The 26,711-nt window shown below is 43.8% G+C and overlaps 1 protein-coding gene across 2 annotated transcripts in view; it reads right to left on the reverse strand.

Moving 5' to 3' along the window:
• AMOT (angiomotin) overlaps positions 1 to 26,711 on the reverse strand; it is a 56,647-nt gene that overhangs the window by 12,216 nt on the left and 17,720 nt on the right. For both annotated transcript variants that reach the window (XM_030449111.1, XM_030449112.1), the window contains exons 2-7: positions 19,248 to 19,408; positions 16,895 to 17,813; positions 10,218 to 10,671; positions 8,318 to 8,462; positions 6,864 to 6,956; positions 4,101 to 4,246 (exon numbers count right to left, since the gene is read on the reverse strand). In XM_030449111.1, coding sequence (XP_030304971.1) covers positions 4,101 to 4,246; positions 6,864 to 6,956; positions 8,318 to 8,462; positions 10,218 to 10,671; positions 16,895 to 17,766 — 1,710 coding nt within the window. In that variant the 5' untranslated portion in view covers positions 17,767 to 17,813; positions 19,248 to 19,408. The remainder of the gene's footprint in view (positions 1 to 4,100; positions 4,247 to 6,863; positions 6,957 to 8,317; positions 8,463 to 10,217; positions 10,672 to 16,894; positions 17,814 to 19,247; positions 19,409 to 26,711) is intronic.

The following is a 26,711-nucleotide window of genomic DNA, read 5'->3' on the forward strand; positions in this document are numbered from 1 at the left end:
TTCTAAATACAAGCCCCTTTTACAAAAGATATTCCAGTCAAACTTCTTCCCTCTCCCCAGCCCCCAGTTTCCACCCATTAGAGGATGTCTGACTTCTCTTCCCACCACAAGGTGTGTGAATGAGGATGGCAAAGAGCAGGTATTTATATCTTCTTAATGGTAGCCCTATTTTCAAAGCTGTCTCCTTAAGGCATTCATTAAGACAGGGGCTTGTAAAGTGGTGGAGGCAAAGGAGTAAAAGTTACACTACTATAAAAAAATCAACCCACTTTTTTTTTACATTGAAGTAATATTTTCCATGCTATGGATTACCCAAGGTGAGCAGAAATGACCAATCAATAAAAGGTCTGGAAATTCCTTTTGTTTTTTTAAAGTGTAAAAACAGTAGCAATTGTGCCCTCTACATCCAGCAGTTGTGGTTAAACCAAATCTTTGGCACCAAACTCCTGGTAAGGACTCCCAATAAACCAGCCTTTATCCAGAGCCTCAGGATGGTCCCTTTTTTGTAAACCCAGCAATCCTGCTTGTGGCCCAGAGCAAAGTTTAACCATCTGCTCTGTTTGCTAAAGGTTCTCAAGGTGTTTGCTAGCAGATGTTGGTGAAAGCACAGTAACATCACTATTTTACAAGCTCACACACAGAGGCAATGTGTGACCAGCTACCCACCTGCTGCACACTGCAGCCACTCAACTGTTTGCATAAAAGTTGAGACCATCCTGACAATCCATGCTCCAAAATGAGAATTTTTCACTGCTTTACCTGCAAATATTATCCTTAACAATTTCTGCCTGTGATGTATGTTCTTAAGCCAATGTGTTTTACCTCCAATGGACCTGACTTATCTCAAATTCATTGCATGTAATGCAAACACCCTGCAGTTTAAAAAAACAAATACTTCATTAGAAACCATTTTAATGAGCTCTGACTTATGCATAACTGTGGGACACCTACTAAAGGGAAGAATGAAAATGGAGAAGTGAAAATAGGGGTTAATTATAAGGTATCTTCATGCATAGCAGAGAAGCAGTAAAGTTTCAATATTATATATAAAGCACATACATACTTTGCAAGTCTGTTCACAGACACAGTGAAGTTTGTTTTATATTCCCATGATCGCTCACCCTTTTTTAGCACTTTGCAGAAATAAACTCCACACTTCCTAAAATTTAATGGCAGCTTGTTCTAAATTTGAGGAGTCATTTCACCCTTGCTAACAGCCCAGGGAAAGTATTCTGTGAATGTCTCCTTTTGCTTCCAACTGCTTCACACTATATCTGGGTATCTCCAAGATCGTTCCTTTCTCCATCACATTTAGCACCCCTTTATCTCTTCCCTCCCTCTGACATGGATGCTAAAATGGAATATATCTAAAAGCTCTCAAGGCTCCATAGGAATAGACAAGTATCTACATCCTACAAATTGGGGGGGGTTTTGTCCAAGCTGGCAATTCAGGCAAAGGATTTTCAAAAAGAAACTAGAAATTCCAATTCCAGTACAACATTTAAATGTGGCTATAATGATATATGGCTTATAGCTCTCATGAGAAAGGAAATATTCTCTTTTATAAAAGGATTTGGTGAATATGAGGCAGAGTAACTGCTTAGTAGGAAATCAAAATGGAAGGGGGAGAAAAAAAAAAAGCTGAAAAGTTACATTACAGGATGCAACAACTGAAATATGCATGTCTCCCTCAGGCCCTGAGCCAGAGTGGCTGCCAAACCTTAGTGTAAGAAACTCCACCCTCTTCTGCAGGACTAGTTTGGAAACTCCTGACAATTACAGGGACTAGTAATGCTGATCAAGCTGGCAGGAATAAAAGAAATAATTGACAAATTGTTCGTATATCTTGGTCCCTGAATGTCACTAACTCAGGCTGACATTTACAGTCCCTTCTAAATGGTGCCCTGAGCACGGAGCAGTTTGCTTGGCTCTCTTTCCAAAAGTTCCCAAACAGCTTGGGGATTTAAGAGCTCCCCACAATGTAATACTAATGAGGCAACAAATGCTTTATAATCCTAAGTATTTCATTAAGAAGTGATTTGGGAAACCTGCAAAAGTGACTCTTTACCCCTTCTGTTTCCCCTTACTCCTTCTCACCTCTAGGAAGAAGCAGAGTTAATTCCTGCCCCCTCACTGAGACACTTCCATATTTATCTACAACAGGAAGGGTGGCACTTCCTGAGCACTCTGGGATTCGAGCAAAGGTTGGATGCTAATGACCACAAACCCTCCTGCAATCCAGACCAGGGCATTTCCCCCTGTATCAGCCTGTGTGTGTTTTTAAAAACCATCCTGCAATCCAGCCCAGAGTTACTCACCAACTTCATTCCTTTACCTAAGCAGAGGTATTTTGCACTGAAGCCAATTTTTCTAGTAAGATGAGAGAGGGCTTTTGAGAAGAAGACATAAAATTATTATTACCTCTAAAAGCTACAACTTTACAGTGAGGGAGCCAATATTAGTGTCTGCATGGAGGCTGAACCTAGCCCAGAGCTGTGTGTGCTGGCTGATCACAGCACCTCTAGAGACATTGACTCCAACCATGTGAACAGTTCCAGGGAAGTCCCCTGTTCTTCAAGTCAGTCACATATCAGACTTTTAGAGTAATTTGGTGCTGAAGTTGAATGGAAGCCAGAGAGCTCCAATACATTGCAGGATCAAACAAGAATTGTTTTAGAGCCAAAGAGTGTCATGTCCTGTTTAAGTTACCCTCTAACCTAATGCTCCCTGCCCCCCCAGGCAACAAAGGTGCAAGTCAGCCCTGCCAGGAGCTGCTGCAATTTTAGTGAAATCAATGGACTTGTCAGCTGTGGGGAAGGCTGAATGTGGCGAGGGATATTTAAACATTCCTCTGTCTCCTTTCTTTATTATTATTATTATTAATATTATTATTGATGTTGTTGCTATTGTTGTTGTTATTTGCATTGCACAGAACCTGGTTCTCCAGTAATGGACCCCAGATGGATGAGCAGAACAGATCCAGGAGGGGACAGATTGAGGGAGAGCTTCCATGAAGCTGAAGAGATTGGAACAAAGATACTGCAAGGGGCAAAAATTAAGGACACCAGGGAAAGAAACAAAGGAAGGTTCAGGAGAAGGTCTACTGAGGCAAATACAGAGCTTAGAGAAGAGAAGTCTAAAATTAACAAGGCAGCTACATCTGTACCTTGGAGAGGAGGAAGAGATAAGATTGGAAGAGGTTCACTTTGTATTTGGCCATTCCTCCTCTCCTGACACAATGGGGTCCTGAATGGAGAGAAGAGTAGGAGACAAGGGGAAGGTTTGAGGAAGACACCAAGACACAGGTGGATACAGGCACAGTGCTGAGGGTGAGTGCCAGGAGGCAGGAAGGTGTCAGATCTGAAGGAGGAGAGAACAAATCCACAGTGGAGGAAGCCTGCTTGGTCATGAGATTTCCTCCCCAGGCTCTCTATGGAGGAAGAATAGGAGTAAAGGAAGCAGAGGCTGGGAGTGGAAATGGAGCCTTTGAGAGGAAAGGAGTAGGCAGGAGGGAGAGGACAGACACTGTGACACAGGAGGGCAGCAAGGTGAGAGCCATGCATGAGCTGCAGGGCCAAGGTTACAGGAGAAAGTGCTCTGAAAGCTGCCTGGCTAAGCAGCTCAGATGTGTTTTTCCCTCTTGGGAGGGAAGGGAGAGAAAACAACCAAGGTCATGCCCAGCTTATTACAAACACTGGGCACATATGATGATCTGCACTGTGCACCACGATGCCCTAGTGTAACTGGAACACCTGGCAAGGGGACAAGCTGCATTCATTTGATATTAGTTACCAGTCCATCCAGATCTGAATTTCTGCCAATTTCAGGATGTTGCCAGGGCTGGGATTTCAGTCCCAGCTCACTTTTATCAGTTGAAACACAAAGAAAACGAAACATGGCTGCTTAGACAAAAGCACTTCCAAGGAAATACAGATTTGTGGCTTATCTGTGCACAGCTCAGTGGTTTAGCAAACCAACCCAAAGCTAAGCAGATATCAACAGCTTTGAAGCAAGCAGATTTCCTTATAATTTGTCCCAAGTCCATTCCCACAGTCACTGGAACCCAAGCTACCTTCATTTCTCTCTCCCAGCATCCTTACCTCCTCCTCCAGCTTCACCACCTTAGCCTGAGCATTGTTCAAGGCCTGGTCTCTGATCTCAATGTGTCTTCGTTGGTCCTCGTTGGTGGAGCGTGCAGCAGCCAGTTCTATTTCCAGTTTCTCTTTTTCCCTCTGTGTTTCCTTGTCTATCAAAACAAAGTGAGACTTAGCAATGGACAGCACTTGTCTCTACCCAGCTTTTAGCAGTCTTTTACTCCAGAGGTGAAAGAAAGATTGTACTGGGATTTCTCACAAGAGAGAGAATGCAAATCTAGAGCTAAAGGGGAAAAAAAAAAGTCCATGGCTTTCAAGGAAGAGAAGGACTTGTAACCCTGAAAAACAAGCATGGTACCCTCAAGTAACAATGTGCCACAATGCTAAGAAGGAGAAACTGAAGGTGCATCACTCAGTACAGTTAGGTAATTTGCTCTGATTATGCAGATGGTTGCTGAAACTTGGCACCTCTTCACCTCTGAGCTTTCAGTGGTGGAAAACAAACTCAGTAATTTTAATATTCCAGGTTGGAGAGAGAAGATGGCAGACTTCTGTGCCTGGAAAACTTGTGCTCCTTTTTTTTCACACTCACCCCACTAACAGGAAGGCTGTTTTGTCTGGCACAGCTGCCCTTCTTCTCTAAGTAACACTCAGTTGTCCCACTTTGCTGGCAGTACCATCAGAGACAGAAAACAAATGAGCAATGAGAACTTCCAGTTGTCCTCTGCTGCCCTCAAAAACAGCTCCCTGGGCCAGAACTGGGGCTCATGGAGCTGTTCGGGTACTGTTCAAAGAAAGTCCAGCACTCAGAACTCATGTCTGATGCTCTAAAGCCAATCCCAGCACAGCAGCTGCTGCTCAGTTGCTGCTCTCCAGAAGGAGCTGGACTTGGTGGGAACAGCTTGGTTGTGTGTCTCAGGAACAGGGCCTTCATAAAATAAAACAATAAATGGGATAAAATAACTGGGGACTGGAAAAATTATCACACAAGGGTGGTAAAGCAAAGCCACAACACAGAGCTGCTGCCCTCTGTGTATGTTGTCATTCCCAGCTCATGCCAACCAGCTACAATGATAACATTAATAAGCTTGCTGGGTACATAACCACAGAATACTCCCTGGAGTGATCTACACCCAGCACTGATGACACCAGAGAAACTGCATTCCAGAAACCAATATCCCACGACAAAGGAATGAGGACAAGGAGTGGAAGGCTTGAAAAACAGGAACTAGATCCTGGGTGTTAGGACAGACTACATATGGAGTACACAGACCCATTTGTGCAAGCATGTGCAGAACTATATTTACAGGACCACAATCATTCCCTTTCTTCTGCCATCTGAGAGCCAGGAGCAAAGCTTTAGCAACCCTGAGTAGCTGAAGATTCCCTTCTGCTGGGGAATCAACACAGCCCACACACAGGTTGCAAAACAAAACCTGTCCTTCAGCACCCAGAACTCTGCAGAGCAAACCCTGACTGCAGCTGGCATTAGACAGGAGGACAAAGGCTAATGTCACCACTTGCCTATTCTTCTCCCCATCTCTCCCATCCTCCTCCAGGCAGGCAGTGAGCAGCTGGCAGTGTCAGCACACTGCAAGGTACCAGACAAAAGGGGTAGAGATGGGAGAGGGTGGATTACTCCAGCAGGTATCAACTGCTGCCAGAGGACTGGTTGTTAATCTGTAAGTGCTTCCAGAGAGGCTTTTGGAGGTTCTGTTCCAGACTCTTCCCCATATCAGTGCTGCTACACTTGACAACAGCAGCACTAGAAATGCTGGGACCAGCAAAACATAACACTGGGGTTTCCATGTTTATCCAAAAGGAGAAACTGAGTGTGAGGCCTCACAGCTTTGGCCTTCCCACCTCTCTGGGTGAACCTGTAAACCTCAAAGTCCACCCAACCAGTCTGAGTGTGAGACTGAACTCCCAGACTTTCCACTGCCACCAGGAGTTCTGAATTCACACCCTGACAGCCACCTGCTTGCAACATCAGCCACCAGGAATAAGCTAAAGACAACCCAAGGGAAGGATACCAGCAGCTGGCAGAGCAGCAGCAGTGTGTGTTACATCACAGAAAATCTCCATTTTGCAATTTCATTGCATTACCTTTTTCTGTAACAATGGGAGAAAAGTGACCATTGTCAGACGGGTGGAGTATGCTGTGGGGTGACAGAAAAACTGGCCCACTGCCATCAGCCTCAAGACATCCCAGTACAGAGGAAAAGCAGCATTTCACAGCCCTCATTTTGGTCTGCCTTGTGATAAATTCACTGCTCTGCACAGGCTTCATGACCCCTTAGCCAGCCCAGGGGGCTGCAGGCAGTGTTTATCCCCTGCATTTTTGCTGAAATGGGGCAGTGGCAAACTAAAGAGATAGGAGGCCTACCAAGTGCCAGTCCCACTGGCCTTAACTCATGCCAAGACTCTTGTCAGCCTGGAAAGATTTAATTCCAGAGACTTCAGGGGACAAAGCAAGTAGACAAATTATCCTATACATTATGGAGTAAACAGTTATTTTACAGTTTAACTGCAAACTCCATTTGCTCCAAAACTCTCTAAGAAACACCATCAAATGGAATTTACATACTGACAGCAAAGGAATTCTTTAATTCCTTCTCCTTTCTCCGCTGCCGGTTTTGGACCATCGCTGCCCTGACATCTCAGTAGAGAAATTGCAGGATCTAAACTACTCTAACCTGCTGCACTGTTCTCCTGCCCAGGATGATGGGAGCATTTCTAGTGACCCATAATAATGATTGCAAAACTCACTTTGTGCAAAGAGCTGAGAGATGGTTTTGCGATTGTCTTCAGAGCCCTCAAATTCCTTCTCTGCAAGCTGCTTGTTGGCTGTCTCCATCCGTTCTGCAAAGGTTTTCAATAAAAGGAACATTAAATAATTAAACATTTCAAGCCTTAACTCCCATTTGCTCAGGACATTTCTAATGCAAACCAGGGGAATGGCCCACAGAATTCTACACAGCCAAAAATAAAAAACCTACCAGAAGCTGGCAGTCACTTTTGTAACATTTCTCATTGTGTTCTTGAGCAAATACAGTGACACAAAACAGGTTAAATAAAGTTCAAAAAAACAAATCACTTAAAAGAATTATATCACACAAGAAGTTTATTTTTTCACTTTTTACAAATGTGAAGACACCTTATTTTTTCCACTGGAATGAACCCTACCATGCAATTAAAAATTCCCTTTTAATTCTCCACTAAATTTTAAGAGCTGGAAGATTAAATTCTTGTCCAATTACCTGACTTCAGGGAAAAGTGTTAAACCCTAACGACATCTTAACAGTTCTGCTGCTGCAGGCTGTCAGGAATTTATATCAGCCTATGAAAATAAGAATGAACCATTTATGGTGTGGTTTATTATGAATAAGATTATTTAATGCAGGCCTTTGGGTTCTGTCCTTCTCAATAGCACTGGGCACTGTGTGGCCTTACTTCTTGGATGCAAAACAATTTCTGGGAACACAGCCTTAATAAGAGAGTAGGAGCAGTGAAAGCAGCTGAGATGTAGGACAATCAGGTGGCTTTCATCAAAAAAATTAAACTCGCAGTTTAAGAGATTGATGGTGCACCCATAAACATCTCAAATCACAGATGGTTTTTTTGCTTTTCAAACTAATGCTTAAACTTTGACCCATGTTAGGGTCAAATACCATTCAGCAGCACTCTCCACTGCCAGCCTCTTAGCAAAAACCAGACACTAATAACATCGCACTCTGGAAAAGGAAGGGAGATCCAAAAAACCAGATGCCTACGTCGATAAGGAATGACAAGACCTTCAGGAAGAACAGACAGTCTGCAGTTTGTATGTCAGTGCAAAAGGGTCACTGGACAGGAAAGAAAGTGAACATGCCTGGTGTGGGATTAGCCAGTCAGCAAAATGTCTTTCCATTTGTATAAACTGAACAAATTGTACAAATTGTGTCTAGGATATAAGAGGAGAGAATTCCAGGCTTACATCTGGTTTATGGTACTTGGCCTATCACATGTTTCTTCTGAATGAGAAACAGGCTGGAAATGAGAGACTACAGCCCTCTCCTAAACCTGTCTTTTCTGTACTCCCAGAACTCAGACTACTGAACATACCTGAGTATCCTGTCCTACTTGAGTTGTGACAACAGAGAATTCTGCAGCAAAACACTGTCCTGCCAAGTATAACAATAAAACCCCACAGCACTGAGGAACAGAAGTTTTACTGCATTCACCTCTTAGATCCCTGTTGAAATCATGAAGCCTACGAATTTCTCCTTCCAGCTTGTTTCTCATGGCCTTTTCCAGGGCATCCCGCTTGGAGGAGGATTTCTCCAGGTTTTTGTATGCCTCTGAAACTTGCTGAATTTCTGTTTCCAGCTGCAGTGGAAACATGAAAACATGCACTTGTTATTTTATCATTAACAATTCTTTTTGCCTCAGAGAGGAGATCACTTTCTCTCAAGTTTTCTTCATTGAAAGGTCAACACCCATACATAAAGTAAAATGACAGAGTCTTGTGTTTGTGATGGGTCCTTTTGCATAAGAATACCAGTGGTGAAATGAAGATCTGGATTCTCCTTCCAGACTTCAGCTCTGCTTCCCAAATACCATCAGAGCACAGAAGAAGCAGTGAAAATGTGTTTTGTTTTTTTTTTTTTTAAAGACTGAGGTAGTTTGGAACTACTGTTAGTTTGAGGGAAAAGCACTCATGTAAGTAGCCAAGGTACTTTCTACTTGTGTAAGTAAAATAAAACAAGAAAGGCAGACAAAATTATGTTGAAAAAATGCAAGAGGCAGATTTTGCATTACTGATGAATTCTGCAGATCTGTAATTCTTCTCAAAATTCATGATAAAACCTCCTGATGTTCTAATATTTACACTTTGGCTACTTCATTGTGCCTTTACATATTCAGTTTACTAAAAAGAGGGGGGTAGGAGGACATGTGCAGTAAATTTTGTTTTGTTCTAGCCTTCAGTGTAAAGCTTCTCTGATCACCCAGTGCAGAAGGAGCTTCACTTCTCATTCCCCCAACCAGGTGTGGCTTTGCATTTTTATGAAAGTATGGATCAACATCATTGCAAACCCCACCAGCACAGTCTACAGCAAGACATCAACAGAGGGCTGGAAGGAAGTGCATTTTTATCCTTCTTTCATTATCAGGAAGCTGCTAAACATTTCTCTGAAGCATTTCCTGGCCAGGAACCTTCAAAAAAAAAATACAACAAAACAAATATATGTCCCTGGATAGAGATAATATAGGGAATAAATGAGTGTGAGAAGCCACAGCAGTCATCTGAACTTAAATAAGTGTTTTAAGCAGCCACATCTTTTTATGGCCCTGGAGACTGCTCAGTGCAAGAAGCACTGCAAGGCCCACAAAGTCCAAAATTTCATGTCACATCAGCCTTTCCACAGGGGCAAAGCTGACCTTCTGCACAGCTTTAAACCATTGCTCATGAAGAAGTTATTTCTACGAGGCTGCAATGAAAACACCTCTGCACATGCCAGCTAATGATGGCTCTCACTGGGATGTTATTATTTAAAACAAACATTTTAGCATCACTTACTCCTTTCACAAAGCCAGAGGTGGCAAATAGCTTGATCTAACACAAGATACTACGTTTTCAGGGCAGTTGCATGGCATTGAAAGAGTGACAAAAGAAGTGGTAGTTTCAGTCTTGCAGCCTGAATGGCTTTAATATGGCCACAGCAGCATCATGTGTCTTGGACAGTGCTTTGCAGCACTGTCTTGCTGTCTTCTTGAGTGACTATGGTCTCCTAACAGGCTGTTCCTGCAGTCCCTAAAACCTTTTAGACTGATGGGAAAATGAAGCCTGCTGCTATCCTGGACATGAGAAGACTATCAAGTCAGCCTCTTCAAGAGAGCTGATGAGGATGCTCATTTGAGCAGAGTCAATAAGCTGTTAGAATAAAACTGAAGGCTTTGATTCTGTCTTCTGACAAAGTTAAACTGCTGCCCAAAGGGGCAGGATACAGGCTAATCAATCTGCATATAAAAGACTCTAGAGCAGACAATCCCTTAAGCAAGGAATGTAACAGCTACAGATTAGATGATTCAATTATGGATGGTATTAGACTCAGGAGAGTGATACCTAAAGAAACCACCCACCTTCTGCAGCCTGGCTACTTTCTCATAACACCCATCCAGCTCCTGTCGTAGAGACCTGTTCTCCTCTGAGAGGATTTCCACCATCTGCTGGGCCCTGGAAACTATAGCAAAAGGATCTACTTGCATCTGTTGATATGGGGAAGGTATCTGCTGAGCCCGGGACATTACTGAGTAGGAATCTCCCTGTTGCTGCTGGGGGCCTAGGAAAGGCTGGCATAGTCGGTACAAATCTCCCTGATGGACTTGGTTGGGTAAGAATGGCTGCTGGGTCCTTGGCAGAATGCCAGGATCTCCCTGGTTTGGAGTCAGAGGTTGCTGATGCTGGGAAGGGGACAGCCTGGATGGTGGTGGAGACTGAAGCAAGGTCAAAGATCCCAGGGATGTCAAGGAGGAAGTTGGGCTGTGGTGGTGAGGAGGCCTCTGTTGTAACTGCAGCTGCACGTCTGGGTTCTGCCTGGAAAAGAAGAGAGCAGAAGCTCCATCAAAACCCAGTCACAAAACCAGCACAAACCCAGTCACAAGGTGGGGGATGACCCGCATAGCTCCTATGCACGGGTCTTCCTACACCAGAGACTCCTTTGTGAGGTTTCCCTCATTTTTGTAAGTTTGGAGCTTGAAAAAAATGCTTCCAAATCAAATCCTCCTCCAAAAACACATTCTGAGTGCACAAAAGTCTTCCTTCTTGAGTCTATTTCATGCAGAAACACAAACAGAAAGTCCATCAACAACTACTGGCCAAAATTATTTTTCTAACTTTTCTCCACACATGATGGACAAAAAGGCTGAAAACTGAGGACTCTTAGGCATGGGCTCTTTGGTTCTGTCCTGAAATGTGCCATCTTGCATGGAGAAAAGAATGCCTTTAAATGAGGTAGTAATCTGTAACTTGCTCAAGTCCCTCACAGAACTATCTCCAAGCTACACCAGCTCACAGTTCCCAGGCACTGGAGACCCCTAACTCAACTTCTGCTGCATTGGTCAAGTAAAAACTCTCTTAGAAGATTGTGTGGATTCATTGTGCTTGGATGACCTCAGGAGAAAGGTTTAGCTTCCTCCTCCAACCTTTAACTTCTCTGATGTTCTTTATTCTAGCACTTGAAGAAGTCACTCCCTCTCTATGCTGTAACCTGAATCTTTTTCAGTGTGGACCAAGTCTGGCAGCTCAACGTGTTCTGAAACACTCCTGTTCCTCTGATACAATTTCCCACCCTTTGGGAAGCAGTTCAACCCTGCAGCTGGAAAACCACAGACTGTTGTTCTACCTGGCCATACCCCTGTGGTTCTCTGTGTTCCCAGGAAGGACCCTGCACACCTGCTCTGCAGAGGGTATGTTCCAGCCAGCCCCCAGCATGGCTCTCCCACCACACCAGGAGGTTAATGCCATGTCTGCTGCCAACAGCACCCATGAAGCTGCACTAGGAGCTAAAGGGTTACACCAAGAGCTTCTCAGATGTGCAAACACTCAGCATCATCCTTCCTGTTCTCTGCTGAAAGAACCAATCCACTCTTCTTACCGGGGCAAAGAGGAAATGTCTGCATTACTCACATCTGGCTGGCAGTGCCTGGAGGAGTTCCGACATTCTTAGGCTTTGCTATTTCAGTACCCTGCATCTTCTCTCTCCTTTTCCCTGCTTTTCACCAAAGAGGGGCACAGAAACCTTCAAGCTGATACCTAATTCCTTAACTGAGAAACAAACCTAGCCCTTGTCACTTAGGGGAAAAAAAAACCCAAATAACTATTGCTACAGTTACCATTTCACTCTCTTTCTCACACTCAAGTGGCTGTGGTCCCTGCCAGCAACATCATTTCAGGAGCTGAATTTTTCCAGAAATTATCATATTCAGTGTGAGGCTCTCAGGGGCCATGCAGAATAGGGACGTGCAATTAATTTCCTCAGGAATGTTCAGTTTAGTAGCAGCAATTTGGATCTTTCCCTCCCAGGAGGTCAGCTCTACTTATCATTGTCATTTATTTCATAACCTTTATTTGCCACTTCTTACAATGAAAAATGAGGCAAAACCAACACAAGCCACCCTCAAGGTCATCTCTTTTCTCTCAGGTGGCTTCCAGGTCCTTTCTTAGCTCACCCAGTTACTTGCAGAGTTCAAACTTTGCATCTTTAGAAATCATTCATCTCCTTCAGCTGCTTCTTTACCTAACACCACCCCTCTGGTTTGATGTTATAGTCAATCAGGGAACAACCTCACTGCAACATTTACTCTGTGATGATCCATAGAGGTTGGATCAAAAGAGATACCTTGGCCTGTCTGCCTCACAGATGCAAGAAAAAACCCTCACCTTTCTAATTCTGAACCTCCAGAACTTACTGACTTCCAGCCTGAAAACCTGAAGCAGATCCTGACTCTGCTGATCTCAGGGTGTTAATATTATAAGCCTAATGAGGACTATTTTGATGCCAAAACAGTTTGAGCTGTTTGACCAAGAACATCTCATTATTCTGTCATCAGAGACAGAGGCAGAATCTTGCCATTTCTGCAGGACCTGAGCACTAATGAAAGAAACACAGAAGGAACACAAAGATGGCCAAAGGAAAACAACAGCAGCAGCTGAGTTCTGAAGGGACAGCCTTTGTGCTGAGATGCCTGGTAATGACTTTTTTTTTTTAAACCTATAATAAAGAACAACTCTAGGAAATCATGGCTGAGCATTTCTAAACCAGATACATTTCCAAGATTTCCAGCATGCTGGCTCTCATATCCAGAGCCTCTCATGATCTTGAAATCATACCAATCTTGTGGGTTCAAGCTACAACATGAGAGCTGGGAGCCTCTATTTCTGTTGCATTAAGGGCTTCCAAAATGTCACAAATGTGTTTATTAGTCCCAGAAAATGAGGTAACAAAACCAGGGTAATACATCTTATCTTTAAAAACAGTATAAATTAGAACATCACAGTAACCTCACAGTGACAATTAGACCTTTTAAGATCTTGTGTTCTTCTACATATACATTTAAAGAACTTTTTATTATCCACACTGCTTTCAGTTTTGTCTTATAAAATACCTGTATATACTCTTTGGGTTCAAAATACCTGGCTCTGAGATCCCTCAGATTAACATGAGAATTCATGCAGAATTCGTTTCTCTGGTCAGCCAATTTTGGATAGAGAGCTTCAGAAAGGTAAATGAACACAACAGGGCTTTTCAAGATTTTGAAGCCAAACTGCAAAATTTGAAGGTACAAATCACTACTGGGGTCAGCCACCTAATAGAATTGCTGATAGGGTGGTAGGAGAAACTTCTCTCCATGGGAGACCCAGTCCTCAGATAACCCAAGTCTTAATAAAACTACGTCAGCATGAACCACCTCATGCAGAAATGCAGAAAAAACCCTTCAAACTACAGGGAAAACAAAATTACACAATCTCTTTCCATTTGCCTCAGTGTCACAAAGACCTGAAAACCCCAAAGGCAGGAAGAACACGCAGAGCAGGGATTCCCAGAAGCCTGTAGGTTTGAAAGCATAACTTTTAAGGGCCACTTCATTTTGGAGACAAGAATCTCTGCTTCCCTTGCAGTCCCTGGCACATATTGGAGGCACACACCACACGGGCCAAGTCCAAACCTGGATTTATGGTTCTGCAACTACAAGGGTCACGTTAGCTTTTAAGTCATGAAGACAGAGATATGGAGTAAGGGCAGCCCTGCAAGCCAGTGGAGCCACCAGGAGTCCTGAGCCTGCCAGGATTGCAGGCATCAAGTCACGCAGAAGATCAGCGGGTAGAGCAACAAATTGGGGAGGGCAGAAAAATGAAGAGATCAGGAAAGGTCTCTGGCCCATTAAATTTTTTTTCTGCTTTCCCAGCTTCTCCTGCCTGTTTTGTGGGCGAGAAGCTCCAGTTCCCCTCTCTTCCACAGCCCTCCTTGCCCAAACTGGGCAGTGCTGACTGCAGGAGGGTGCAGACTCCACTTGATCATCCAGCTGCAATCAAACCCAGGCATTTTTGTTCTGCTTCCTAGTCATACCTGATTAGCCCCCACTTTGATGCTGTTCAGGGGAACGCAGTGCACAGGAGTGATTTACTAATTATTGGACAAATTCTGCAGGCCTCCTTCTCAAAAAAGTTTCTGTGAAGTCAATGGGATTAATCATCCCAGCAGGAGCTCAGGCATTTGGGCTTCCAGAGGATGGTGCTTGGATCAGACAGGGAGCAAGCATCCTCTGTACCCAAAACTGCATCCACAAGAGCTCCTCTCCCCCATCTCTGGACACAGGAGATCCTGAAACCCCACAGGAGACCCTGAAACCCCACAGGACACTGAGTCTGAGGCACTCATCTTCTTTTAGACCTGAAAGTCTACTTCCACCACCAATGCTGAAGTGCAGTTGATGCATTAGGGTCAAAATGGGATTTTGCTGCTTCACATGCAGCCAGCCCCCTTCTGAACTTTCTTTAAAATTCCCAAATAACACCACAGCTGCCTCTGGCATGCCCAGTATTTACATTAAACCAAAATCATTAGGAACACATACGTGTTCCCAAACTTAACACCGCCCAAGAGCAGGTGAGGCAAACTGTTTGCAGACTGGTTTAAACTTACCACACAGCCCATTCCTTTCCCAGACTGGGGAGGGTGAAGCATGAGAATGCTGTGAATTCCCCAATGTTTATCTTGCTCAACGAGTTTTATTTAACCGCATCGTTAGGTCACCCTCAAATTCCCCCGAACAATGAGGGGAAAAACCCGCAGCAAAGGGTGTGGCTTCAGCAGCAGAGAGAAGGGGCTTTGTTTCCTTGACGCAGGGTTCAAAAAATGCACATATTTACCAACCCAAATGAATCCCCACAAACGCACGGAGCTGCAGCACGGGAGAACTGGAGGCTCTGCAAAGACTTTATCGCTCCGGCGAGGCTGCTGCAGGGAGGTTCGTTAGCACTGCCTGGAGCAAGGAGAGGAATGCACTCCCCAGGAGTTGTACGCCTTTAAAATCCTCACGCCGTTCCCCAGCTGCACCTTTAGTAACACAGAAGGTTTCTTGTCTAAATGACAGTTTCTCTTAAAGCGTGTGGGAGAGGGAGGGGAGCAGAGGACTCGCTCCTTTCCTTTGCAACGCTGCTCTGTAATTTATGGATTAGCCTCGCAATTGTTCTACTGCTTCAGCATTTGCTTGCAAAGGAAACCTCTCCTCTGTGCAGCTATTTAGGTTAAAAAGTAACCTCATTAGATTCCCAATGCTTTGAAGACAATTTTCAGTTGCTTCCCCTACTGGAAACCTTGCCAGCTGAACCTTTCTCCTCACCCCCCCCTTTCTCCCCCTCCACGTTCTTTCAAAGCAGCCAGGATCCATCCAATACAGACAAAAATCACCCTGTCTAGAGGAGCTGCCTCTTGGCGTGTTTTCAAATACCTCTCCCTTAAACAGCAAGCAGGCTACGTCTCAGATTCCCTATTATATTATGAGTATTTCTGATGCAGCATAACCATCAAGGATCTGTTTCCCTTTCCTGTGTGCACAGAGATTGGAGGCCTTTGAATTTCCCCCAAAAAGTTGCAACGAGCTCCTACAATCATTACGCCCCCTAAACCCTTTGCTTCCCCTTTTCCTGGCCTCTTTATTATTTATTTAGCCAGATCAAAGGGCCTTTTCATCAGGCTTGTATGCTGCTGAAGTCATTTCAGATCACAAACAATGGTGGACAAACTCTGAAAATAGCTCCACATAGGACTAGGAAGGTTCTGAGCAGATTCAAATTCCCCAAAGCTCAGCCCCTGTTCCCCACCACCAACCAGTTTCTTCTTCATGTCCCCTCAAAGCCCAACACAAGATGTGCAAACATAAACCCACAGAGACCTCACCATTCACTTGAGTAGCAACACTCTCCTGTTGCTTCTTTGTACTATGACCTTTATAGTTTCCAAGTGAGGCCAAAAATCCTTAAAACCAGATCCCACCTGGTCTTGGACAGAGATGAGATGGTAAAAGGTGAAGTAAAGGCATATTTTTAGCCCACCTAAATAAAACTTCATCTTCACCCACGCAGACACGAGCGTTTGGCTCAAGCCAAATCTAGCTCCTTATCTAGAGGAAACCAGAAGAGCCTGGGATTTCAAATGATGTGAGGAAAATCAGCACAAGCTAAACAAGGAAGCCTGGGATGAGGCACAAAGCACTCCATTTTCCATCCCTACACTCTGTTCCACCGAAAATAAAATCTGAAAAACTCTAAAGGAAGCTCAGGTGATTTTTATTACCTGCACCATTACTTTCTCCTTAACTATGCAGCCTTTAGATGCAGTTTAAGTCTAAAAAAAAAAAAACACAACAATCTTTTGTCTGGGCAGATGCAATTAAGAAACAGCTTAAGTCTTGCAGTAAGTAACTGCAAGTTTCTACAATGAATCACACCGTAAGTTTGGCTTTGGTGGCAAACCTTGTGTAAGGCTCTGGAGTCTCAGCATTAAACTTCCCCATGCCATAAAAATCAAGCAGGGTTTTTTTTATTTGTGTATTTTTTAAAAAAAGAGTCAGGCCTCTGTAGGTGAGCTACCAAAACAGGTTCCAGTCCTTCCAGACACAGCCTGTAGTTGAACACAGTATGACATCTCACACGAGAAAGATGGGAAACGTGTCTCAGGAGAGAGGGCAAAGGACTGAGTTTGATTTTGTCTTCTCTTAGGTGTCTATCATGGACTTTGCTTTAAGATCTTGCTTACCTGACTGACCCATACTCAGGAGGATGCTGATACCTCATCATAGGCCCATCAGACCTCCCCTGCTGGCTCATGCGATGATCGCTGTAGAAATGTCCCGAGTCCTGAGGTTTGCAGTTCATGGCCGGGGTGGACACGTTTTTGTAAGGATACTCTGGAGGAGGACCCCGCTGCTCCATTCCTTTCATGTTGGGCTGGGAAGGGGGCTGCACTGAGTTCTTGTAGAACTCATTGGAGCCGGAATTTTTATAAGGGTCGCTGGACTGCTGAGGAGAAAGTGGAGAGAGGGGGGAGAGCGGGGCGCTGGTGACCGGCGCGTGGGCCTTGACCCCGCTGGTGGCCAGGGACAGCTGCATCAGCCTCTCGCTCAGGGAGCGGACGTGGCCTTGCTTGAGGTCCTTGAGTCCTTCATCCTGATGGACCTTCCCCGGGCTGACCCTCTGCACCGTGGGCCTCCCTTCAGTCCTCATCTTTTGGTTGGTGACCCCCGTGACGTAGAAGGCGGCCCCGACGCTGGCGTGCGGCTGGCCCCTGAAATACTGTGACTGAACTTTGGCTTCCTCGTAGGTGGGGAGATCCTCGCTGTTCTGAAGCCTGGGGGAGAGCTGTTTCTCCATGATGCTGTTGTCCACCTGTATCTCCTGGCCCTGGGGCTCCTGGCGGGCAGCATGAGTCACGAGCTGGTGGTCCTGGGAGCTCAGCCCTTCGTTCTGAGGTGCCGGACCGCCGGTGGTGGTGAACGAGGGGGCATTTCCTGTGGCTTGCTGGTGTAAGGCAAGGAGGTTACGGTTGTCATTTGGGTTTCCGTATCTGAGCTGCTCCTGCAGCAGGCGCTGTAAAACTGTCGTAGCTGCTTGCTCTTCTGAATTCCTCATCTCAAACTGTGGTGCCTTTTGGGTGGAATGTAAAATGTGCCCTTGACCTAAGGAAAGGAGACACGGTTGTTAGCGCCTGAGCGGATCAAGCAAGGGGGCATTTAAGAGCAATAGCTTGAAATACAGAAAAAAACCCAGCAGGTTAGATTACCAAAGGTTCCCATAACAATAGGGGTCATTAAGGCCCTTGACCTAAGAAGGACTTTAGTGCCAGGGGGCAAAGCCTGGAAAGGTGATGAAAGGTGACTTGCAAGTTTATAGGAATATCAATGGACTGGAAGCTGTAGAGATGCATGCAGAATACCTCAGACAGCCAGGCTGCTTTCAGGCAGAAAGGAGACCAGTAATTCACAGGATGATGGTAAAAATGCCTAAAACCTGTTTGCTTTACACTCAGGGCTACCAACAGTGACATAAGCTTTCCATATCTCCAGGCAGACAAGGATTAAAGGGTGAAATCAGCAATTTGTCAGTTTTAAGGAAAAAAAAAAAAGAAAAAGAAAAAAGAGAGGCCCGTTGAGATAGCACATGGATCAAAGGAAGTAAAAAAAAAAAAAAAAAAGCAAACTCTTAGCTTAGATCGTTTAAAGCAATTAATGAATGCCTCGTTAGCCAGCAGGTTTTTAGAATTATGAAATATCCAGAGTGAGATCAGCACCCCAGGCTCCCTGCTGCAGAAATCTCTCTGTCCTGCTGCAAGCAGGGACTCTGTGACTTCCTGCTACACAAAGGCAACCAAATCCTCACACATCTTAATATTGTCAGCTGAATGCATGCAAATGCAAGAGGAGGAAAAAGAGTTGTCTGATCTGAGGAACAGAAAAAGACCTCTAAGTGGCAGGAAAAACCACTGTGTACCAATGGGGGAAACACAAAGAGCCAGTGTCAAACATATCCGAAATCCAGCTCCAGTCAGTGACCAACAGTGATTACACTTTGCTTGGTCTCCTAGTGGAGTTTGGAATTTGTCATGGAAACTTAAGCCCATTTGTCCTTGCGTGAGATGAATTATCCAAAATTAATTACACTTTTGGGACATTTCACTAAAAGCAGAGCTACTTTAGAGATAGAATAGTTAGAGATAGAGAGTATGTTTTACTTCTTGGCTAAGCTGTGGCTCTGTCCTGACAGCAGAAGACACACTGGTATTCCAGCACTTTATTTTGACATCTTTTTTCCATATAGCTCTGTCCCTTAGCAAAAGGTAACTTGCTCACAACAGCCTGCTCCATGGCAGGACCAGGGATGGGCTGCAAGCAGTCAGCAGACCTCAAGGGTCTGCTTTGTTCTACATCTCCACAACCACCCAGCTGCAGGAGTCTCCTCCTATAAACACAAGGCCTGAACACATCAGGCAGACAGAACCCTTCTGCAAAAGTTCATGAAGAGAAAGTTAAAACCCCCTTCATTCCAGGCTTCCTTCAAGCCAGGAACAGAGGCCAGAAGATGACTTCTGAAATCCTATTTGAAGTGGCACATACCTATTTCCTTCACTTTGACTTCCTTGTTAAGGAGTTCTGCCACATGGAGGGGACACACTGAGCCTTCCTCTTGCAAGTCCAAAATCTCCACTCAGAGATGGCTTCAGTCTCCTCTTCAGTTGGCCAGATCACTTGATACTCCCCTCACTTCCAAAATAATTCTGAGGAAAGCATTGAAAACATCATTTTAATCAGCATATGAAAGCCTAGAAATAATAAACCTTGGGCCATATTTCAGATTTTTCTTTTGTAGCTTCTTGTTCTCATCCAGAGCCCAACAATTTTGATCCCTTTAAGATGAATGACACCCCACCACCACCACCACCCTTGTCCCTAGCAATCTACTCCAGCTGCTGTTTTAATCATGACAATTTATGCTCCAAGATTAAATGTTGCCAAGTAATGCTCTGTCCCATCTGTGCCTCCAAGTGAAACAGTGATTAAAACCCACTAATTCTTTAACTCCATTGTTTTATTTTTTGCTAAGAAGGAAAGCTGCAGCACAGATGATGATACCCTGTGCTTATGGCTCCTTTTCCAGCAGTGCTGCATATTTCAAGCTCTATCAGCAGAAAGCCTTTGATGAAAGGTGATAGGGTTAAATGCTTTATAAACCTCAACAAATTATGCCTCAGAAATGCCTGGGAGAATGACCAGTGTACGAATATCAGCTTTATTTTACAGACTGGGAAAGTGAGGGGAAGAAAAGGACACTGACAAAGTATATGCCAGAAATATATTGCAGAGCACAGCCCTAATTCCCAAAACATTCTTTAATTACATTACTTTTCCCCTGCAGAATGTAAAGCACTACAGAAACTTTAACCATTGAGGGGAGAATCAGGAGAACACAGACAAATGTGCTCTTAGGCAACATTTCTCAAGATGCAGTTAAATCTGCTACTGATGATGTCCTGTAAAAAGGCCTGAAAAAGGCAAACAATGCAAAAACTTTGCAGGCAGGCAATTAAAATAGAACCAGTGAAATTAAAAATACTCACTGAGATGTGTAATTTAACTTAATTTCCTGGAATGTTGCAAAAAATAAAAGTCAACAGATGTAGTGAAGGAACGCAGCCGTGGATACTTCTGTCTCTGTCTTATTATGGCACACATCCACACCCAACAAAAATTCTCAGATCTGCAAGTTAAATACTTGAGGTGTCAACAGCAATTTCAAGGCACATGAACAATATCTAACTCGGGAACAAGGCTGTGTTGTGTGGTATGGTACTTCAAGATGGTGGTTGAAAAAAACATCTAATGTCAAATTCTTAACTGGTGACTTAGCTTGAGAGGGATATATTGAAAACAGCTGCCAGCAAATATGCAGTAAAGAACCTTTAAACCAGGCATTAAGATAGCAGATAACTAAAGCAATTTCTAGCCTCTTTTCTCAGTGTTGCACAACAGAAGTTAAGGACTTCTTGTCCCTCTCATACCAGTATCTTCTTATTTCTTCCCCCCCCGCCCCCCCTTTTTTTTTTTTTAAGCAAAGTTGCCCTAAGCAACCCTTTTTATTAGAGCATAAAAAGGCTTTTATTATGCAATATGATGCTGCCTTTCCACCCAAAGATTTCTTTTGTCTCAACTGGAAAAATCTAAGGGGGGCTGGGGGGGGTGTATGTGTTTATTTTTTAATGCAAAGATACAACCCAGCTTGAGATTCTGCCTCTCTGCCTTCAAGATTTTCTCAACAGACAAATTCAATCTGTGCCTGTTTAACTCCTTCAGACATTCAAGGAAGTAGTTTGGTATGCAACCATTTCACACACAGAGTTTCATTCCACAGCAATACAAGCTTATTCTGCTGATCTGATGAAGGGAGGGCACAGTTTACACTGAAAGGATTTAAGTATTTGCCGGGCCTGAATACTGCTAATTTTAGTGTGGATGCAAAGTAGGAATCAGCCTGGAAATCCAAAACAAATATGAAGACATTTTGGCCAACAAACTCACTTTCTTTAAATACCAACTGTTAGCATTAAGGCCATTTATTCCAGTTCCATCCCATTTTTTTTTTTTTAATTAAGAAAGATCTTGTGCAACTAACTCGGGTGGCAGCATTTCTGGAATCTGTTTTCTGAGTGTGCTAGAAGCTTATGGCAGAACCAGTGAGTTAACTTTTTTGATGTAATGAAACACAAAAAAATGAATAGCACGATTGGTACTGAAGCCCATGTGTTATTTATTTGGACACCAACTTCTATTTGTGTTAGGCTCTTCCAGCAATTTCAGCTTCCAGTGTGCCAAAGATGGAAATTAGTGAGGTGCACTGGAAAAGTTGTTATGATAGAGCTGGAAGGAAATTGGAATAGTTTCTGTACACGTTTTAAAAAGACATATTTGGGGGGTTAGCTTAATATTAAGATGGACAGGGCTGAATTCAGACTACCAACAACTCTGCAAAACTCTTATTGGTTTATGGATTGGATGGTGCACTATTTAAAACCATAAAGCCCCAAACCACCCCACTTTTCAAAGGGCAAATTCAGGTTTAGAACAATTCTGTTCCAAGGAACCACTGTGAGGTAGATTTCCCAGGCTGAACCAACTGTGCAGTTTGTTCCTGAAATTATTCATCTTAACTTTATATCTGTATGTTCTTGAGTGAAACAGCATTCTGAAACTGGCAGAACTAATACAGGGATTGCAAGTAGTGTTGCATGCAACCACACTGAGATTAAGAATGGGGGTAGAGAGAGGCAGAAGAGGAAGAAAAGACCCATGTTTGCAGTGCACTGCATAAAAACCCAGTTACTGAGGCTGCTGTCTTACACATCATGTCATTATGCACAAGAACCTTGCCAGTCCCTTGTGAGGAAGCAAGATTATTGAAGAATTTGAAGTTATAAGAGGGCCAGGCAGCACATTTCTGTACAGCATGCAAATATTTTTCAGCATTATAAAAATAAACAAGCTTAGACAAGTGAGCTACTCACCCCTGTTTGATGAGTGGCTATAATGCTATAGCTCAATTAACCTGCATGGAGCAATAATAACCTCATAAGCAAAGAGAAGCATCTTCAGCTTGTGAAACTAAGAGGAATGCAAGAGTCCCTGTGAGGACAGCCTGTACATACTTGCCCAGAATTACTGCTTAGCCAAGAAGCTAATTATCTTACACATCAGGTGGGATGGGAACAGGTTCACCACCTTAAAAAGGCTGGAGTACAGTTAAGCACTTACAGTTTTACTACTAAATTGTGTGACACAAAACGACCCAGACTTCAAACCCAAGCAGTAAATTTTGCCAGTTCTGTGTTTTTCTGAAAAGGTGTGCATGGGATAGCTGCTGAGCCTGGTTGGCAAGAGGTGATGGGATGTTATCAGTCAGATGAAGTCTTAGGTTGGTTTTTGTAGGTGCAGAGTTATCTTCAGGCATCCCTGCACTCTGTAGGAGAGGAGGGGAACACAAAACAGAGATAGCAGCATAGGAAGGACTGGCAGTGAAGTCCCCAGGCAATGGCAGGGGCTGCCTCTCCTGCTGAGCCACCCCTTGTTTCATTGCAATGTGCCTTTGCTACATGGCCCAGGCAAAACCCAGCAGGGTGACTACCTGATCCTGCAAACTGTGCCTACCCTGTGAGACCACTGGAGACACGGCTGTTCCACACACACACTCACTTTGAAGTGGTGAGGAGCACAAGGGCGAGGTCCAAAATTATTTAATGATTAGTGCAGGTTATCACTGAATGCTCTTCATTTCATTTCAGCCCTACCCAAGGAGGAGGAAGGGAGAGAAGAGATACGAGGAGAGGCTTTGAGAATCAAGGTTCCCCGTGCCTGGCACCACCACCCAAACCTGCAAGGTGGCACACAACAAATCCCAGGGTTGGGATACCATTTTAGCTCCTGCTCCTAACCAGCACTGGCTTTCAGACTCCAACCATAAATCCCTCCCCAGCTTTCACTCAACCACCCCTTCTCTGTTTGCCTCCATCTGCTGACTCTGGCTCAGGTGATCCTGGAGGGTGGCACTGAGCAGGTGTGTGGAGCAGTGCCAACATTACTCATCTTCATACCAAAAGGACAGAGTCACTTGGCAAACAAGAAAAACTTCCTTCTTTTTAACTAAAAAACAAGAACATTGTCACCTGAAGGGGTGCAAAAATTAGGCATACCCATTGGATTAGATCATCAGGCAATTGCAGTGAAAGGCCACCAGAACATCCAAGGATTGAGCATGGTGCTAACAATTCTCCAAAAGTCCACCTTCAGCAAGGACCAGACTGCCTCACCAAAAGCCAGGAATCATCCACCTCAAATGCTCATAGACACAGAACAACATAAGAAAGTCTGGCAGACCTGAAGGAAAAGCAGCTTAGTCTAGCTTGAGATAAATAAGCCAAGAAATCAGGGTAGGAAGAACTCCTCTAAACAACATCTCTAAGGAAAAAACTGAAAAGACCTTACTTGACCTTTGAATTGCTGCTCCCTCACTACAAAGTATCAATTTCTTCACAGGCAACTACCTATAATCTTAACCAACATAATTTAGGTTTTATATTACAAAGGGAAAAAAAAAAGGAGAGAGAAGAGTAAACACTTAGAGAGCTGGTATAAATAGGAATGCTTCATGGCTTTTAAGCATTGTGATAAGAACGCTATGGAATTTCAAACTCCTCCATAAACTGTCAAAAGTCAGAGGGGCACGAGGATTTATTCTGAATATACCAGCTTCACAGCAAAACCAGTCTAGGTCTATTAATACAGTTGTTTTAATTGGGAATACTTCTATGTGAATACAGCACATCATTCAGTTACCTAAACCACTCTGCAGCACTACCCCAGCACAGCTCACACAAGTGCAGAGTTGTTCTGCAATTCTGCTTATTTAATGAAACACTAATTCCAGCACAGGAGCTCTGCTGCTAACCTCCTGAAGGCCAAGATCTCACCTTTTAGATGCCTTCTTGAGCAAACCAGACCAAGCTTACACAGGTTTAGTCACATCAAGTCCCATTTCAAAGGACTACCTCCCGGCAGGCACCCAGCATCTGCTTCAAGCTTCACAGATTTCCAGTAATGCTCCTTGAGGAACTGGGGAACTGCTGCAAACCCAAGCTGCAAGTTGAATTCAGCATCAAGTTTTGTTTTGTCTTTTTAAGAATGCTCCACTTCTGGCTGCTGCTAGCACTCAGGCAGCACCCTGCTTCTGTCGTCAGCAGCCCCTGTCCCACAAGTATCCCAAGTATGCCTCAGCACCATTTTCATTGCATTGTGTGGTTTCTCCATTCCTTCACTGATTTAGTCCAGGCCTCTCCTCAGGGCTCTCAGATAATGAAAACCATGTGAGAGTAAAATGTAATCTTCAAACATGCAAACCAGTTTCATGTGCATTATCAGAAGGGAGCAAAACGTTGACAGTGCACCATTTGTCCCGGCTGATGGGATCAGGCTGTTTTAATTGCCAGTGAGATAACAAAATAATAATAATAAAAAAGATTAGAATCACCACCTACGTTAAAAATAAAGTCAAAATTTCAACCTAAAAGTTGAAATCCTGAAAACAATGGAAATACACTTCCCAAGCAGATACATCACTTTCATGCTACCTTTAGGTAGTTTCTCCTCGGGTGTCACTCCTGATGTCCTGAATATTTGCATCTTAAGGTGACACCAAGGAAAACCACAGGTGCAGAAGGGTGTAGAGAAGAAAACAATCACTACAGTCTAACTTTACATGGAATTTTCTGGCTTTTTTTCTAGAATTCCACAACTTAAACTATTTTAAGCCCCCATATGGAGGAGCTCCTCTTCTTTCACAAAGCAGTTTTACAGAATCTAACAGGACTTGTCAGAGACTCCAGAATGCCAGCAGGCATGGGCCCTGCTTTTTTCAAAGGGCTGTTTTTTTCCTTTTTCTTCGTGAAAAGAAAAAGTTAAAATACAGCTAACTTACCCATTGCCTGTTACCTCTCAGAGCTGGCAGTGCTCATTCTGGGGAGGTGTGGAAGGAAGGAGAAAAAACCTAATGCAGTACCAAGACAACCCAACAATCACAACCCCATTTTGTGATCTCAATGGGCAGTGTTGGATTAAAAATAAATAAATAAATAAAAAGACTGCTTTGCATTTTTCTTTAAAAGTAAAAACTCAACAGATCCCCCGGACCACCAGATTTTCAGAAAGCAAGGATGTTATAAAAGAACACCACCAAAACCACTTTTATCATAACCACCTGGGTTTTTCCTGTGCACCTTGTAAAAACCTTTAATTAGTTGTAAGATGATTAATTAAGCCTCACCACCACATTGGGAGGAAGATATTACGAGGTTCATTTTCACACAGCAGTGATTGGCTAAGTCCTGGCCTACATTTAGGTTTTTGTTGCCACAATTATGTCACTCTGGGAATTGATTTCTTCCAATGTAACTCTTCCAGCAACCACTCTAAAGCAGACGCAGTTACACTGCGAAATAATTGTTTTTAGGTGTATTACTTTGGAAACCTTGTGTAAACCATTTCCAACAAAACTTCTTCCTTGCTAACATAAACCTCATCACTACCAGAGAGATTTTTCCCCAGCAGCTGGAGCAGCAAGAATTTTAAGCATTGATTGAGGGTGCTTGCATCCCAGACCTTGTGCAAGCAATAAAGCAGGGAAACTTTCTGAGTATTTCCTATATCTGGAGAAGATACAAGGTACCCCCCGCAGCTGCAGCAGCAAAAAGCTGGAGCTCTGCAGTATTCCCTGAATGAAGGAAATCAATCTGGATTTTGATGGTGCAGTGCCAGCTCCAGGAAAATCTGCTGTCCCATGTCCCACCAGGCACCACACAGCTCGAGTGCTCCTGCAGAGCCTCCCACAGTGACCATCTTGGGATTGCTCCATGGCAATATCCCTTCAAAATGCCACCTGAGCAGTCTGGGATGGGCCAGTTGCCTCCCATACAGATTTTCCCTTGTTCTCCCTGCTTCCCCTAATCAGCAGGCACTGGTCTTTCACTGGGGGTAAATCCACACTCCTCCCACAGGTTCCAAGATTTTTTAATCAACTTCTTTTTTTTTTTTTTTCTTAGAGAATATCCAAGTGCTCCACATCTGGTCCCAACTCAGCAACAGCAAAAGTTGTTTGGTTTTTTTCTTCCCTGTAACTTTGGAGTACACTTTTCTGCACGCTCTCTGTGTTTCCCTGTTCTTACCCAAAGGAAGGGTGGAACAGACTACAGAATTGCTCTCAGCCTCTTCAACCTTCAGCATCCTGCAGTAAAAACTGTTTCAAATTTGGTTTTCCCACTTATGAATATCAGCATTCAGAATGTGCTGATTTCAGTAACCTACCAATTCCCTCTGCACCTCCACAGGTTATCTCACACTGATTTTATGGTCCATGACTCCAGAAACATGGTGGAGGTTGCAGCTTTGTTTCCTCTCAAAAAGACAACTGGGAAGATCTGTTTTCCCACCCTGTTTTTCCATGGGCTAGCCCTAAGATGAAGCAACAAAATTTGTTTCAGC

The sequence above is a fragment of the Calypte anna genome, chromosome 4 (assembly GCF_003957555.1).
Source record: "Calypte anna isolate BGI_N300 chromosome 4, bCalAnn1_v1.p, whole genome shotgun sequence".
NCBI lineage: Eukaryota > Metazoa > Chordata > Aves > Apodiformes > Trochilidae > Calypte > Calypte anna.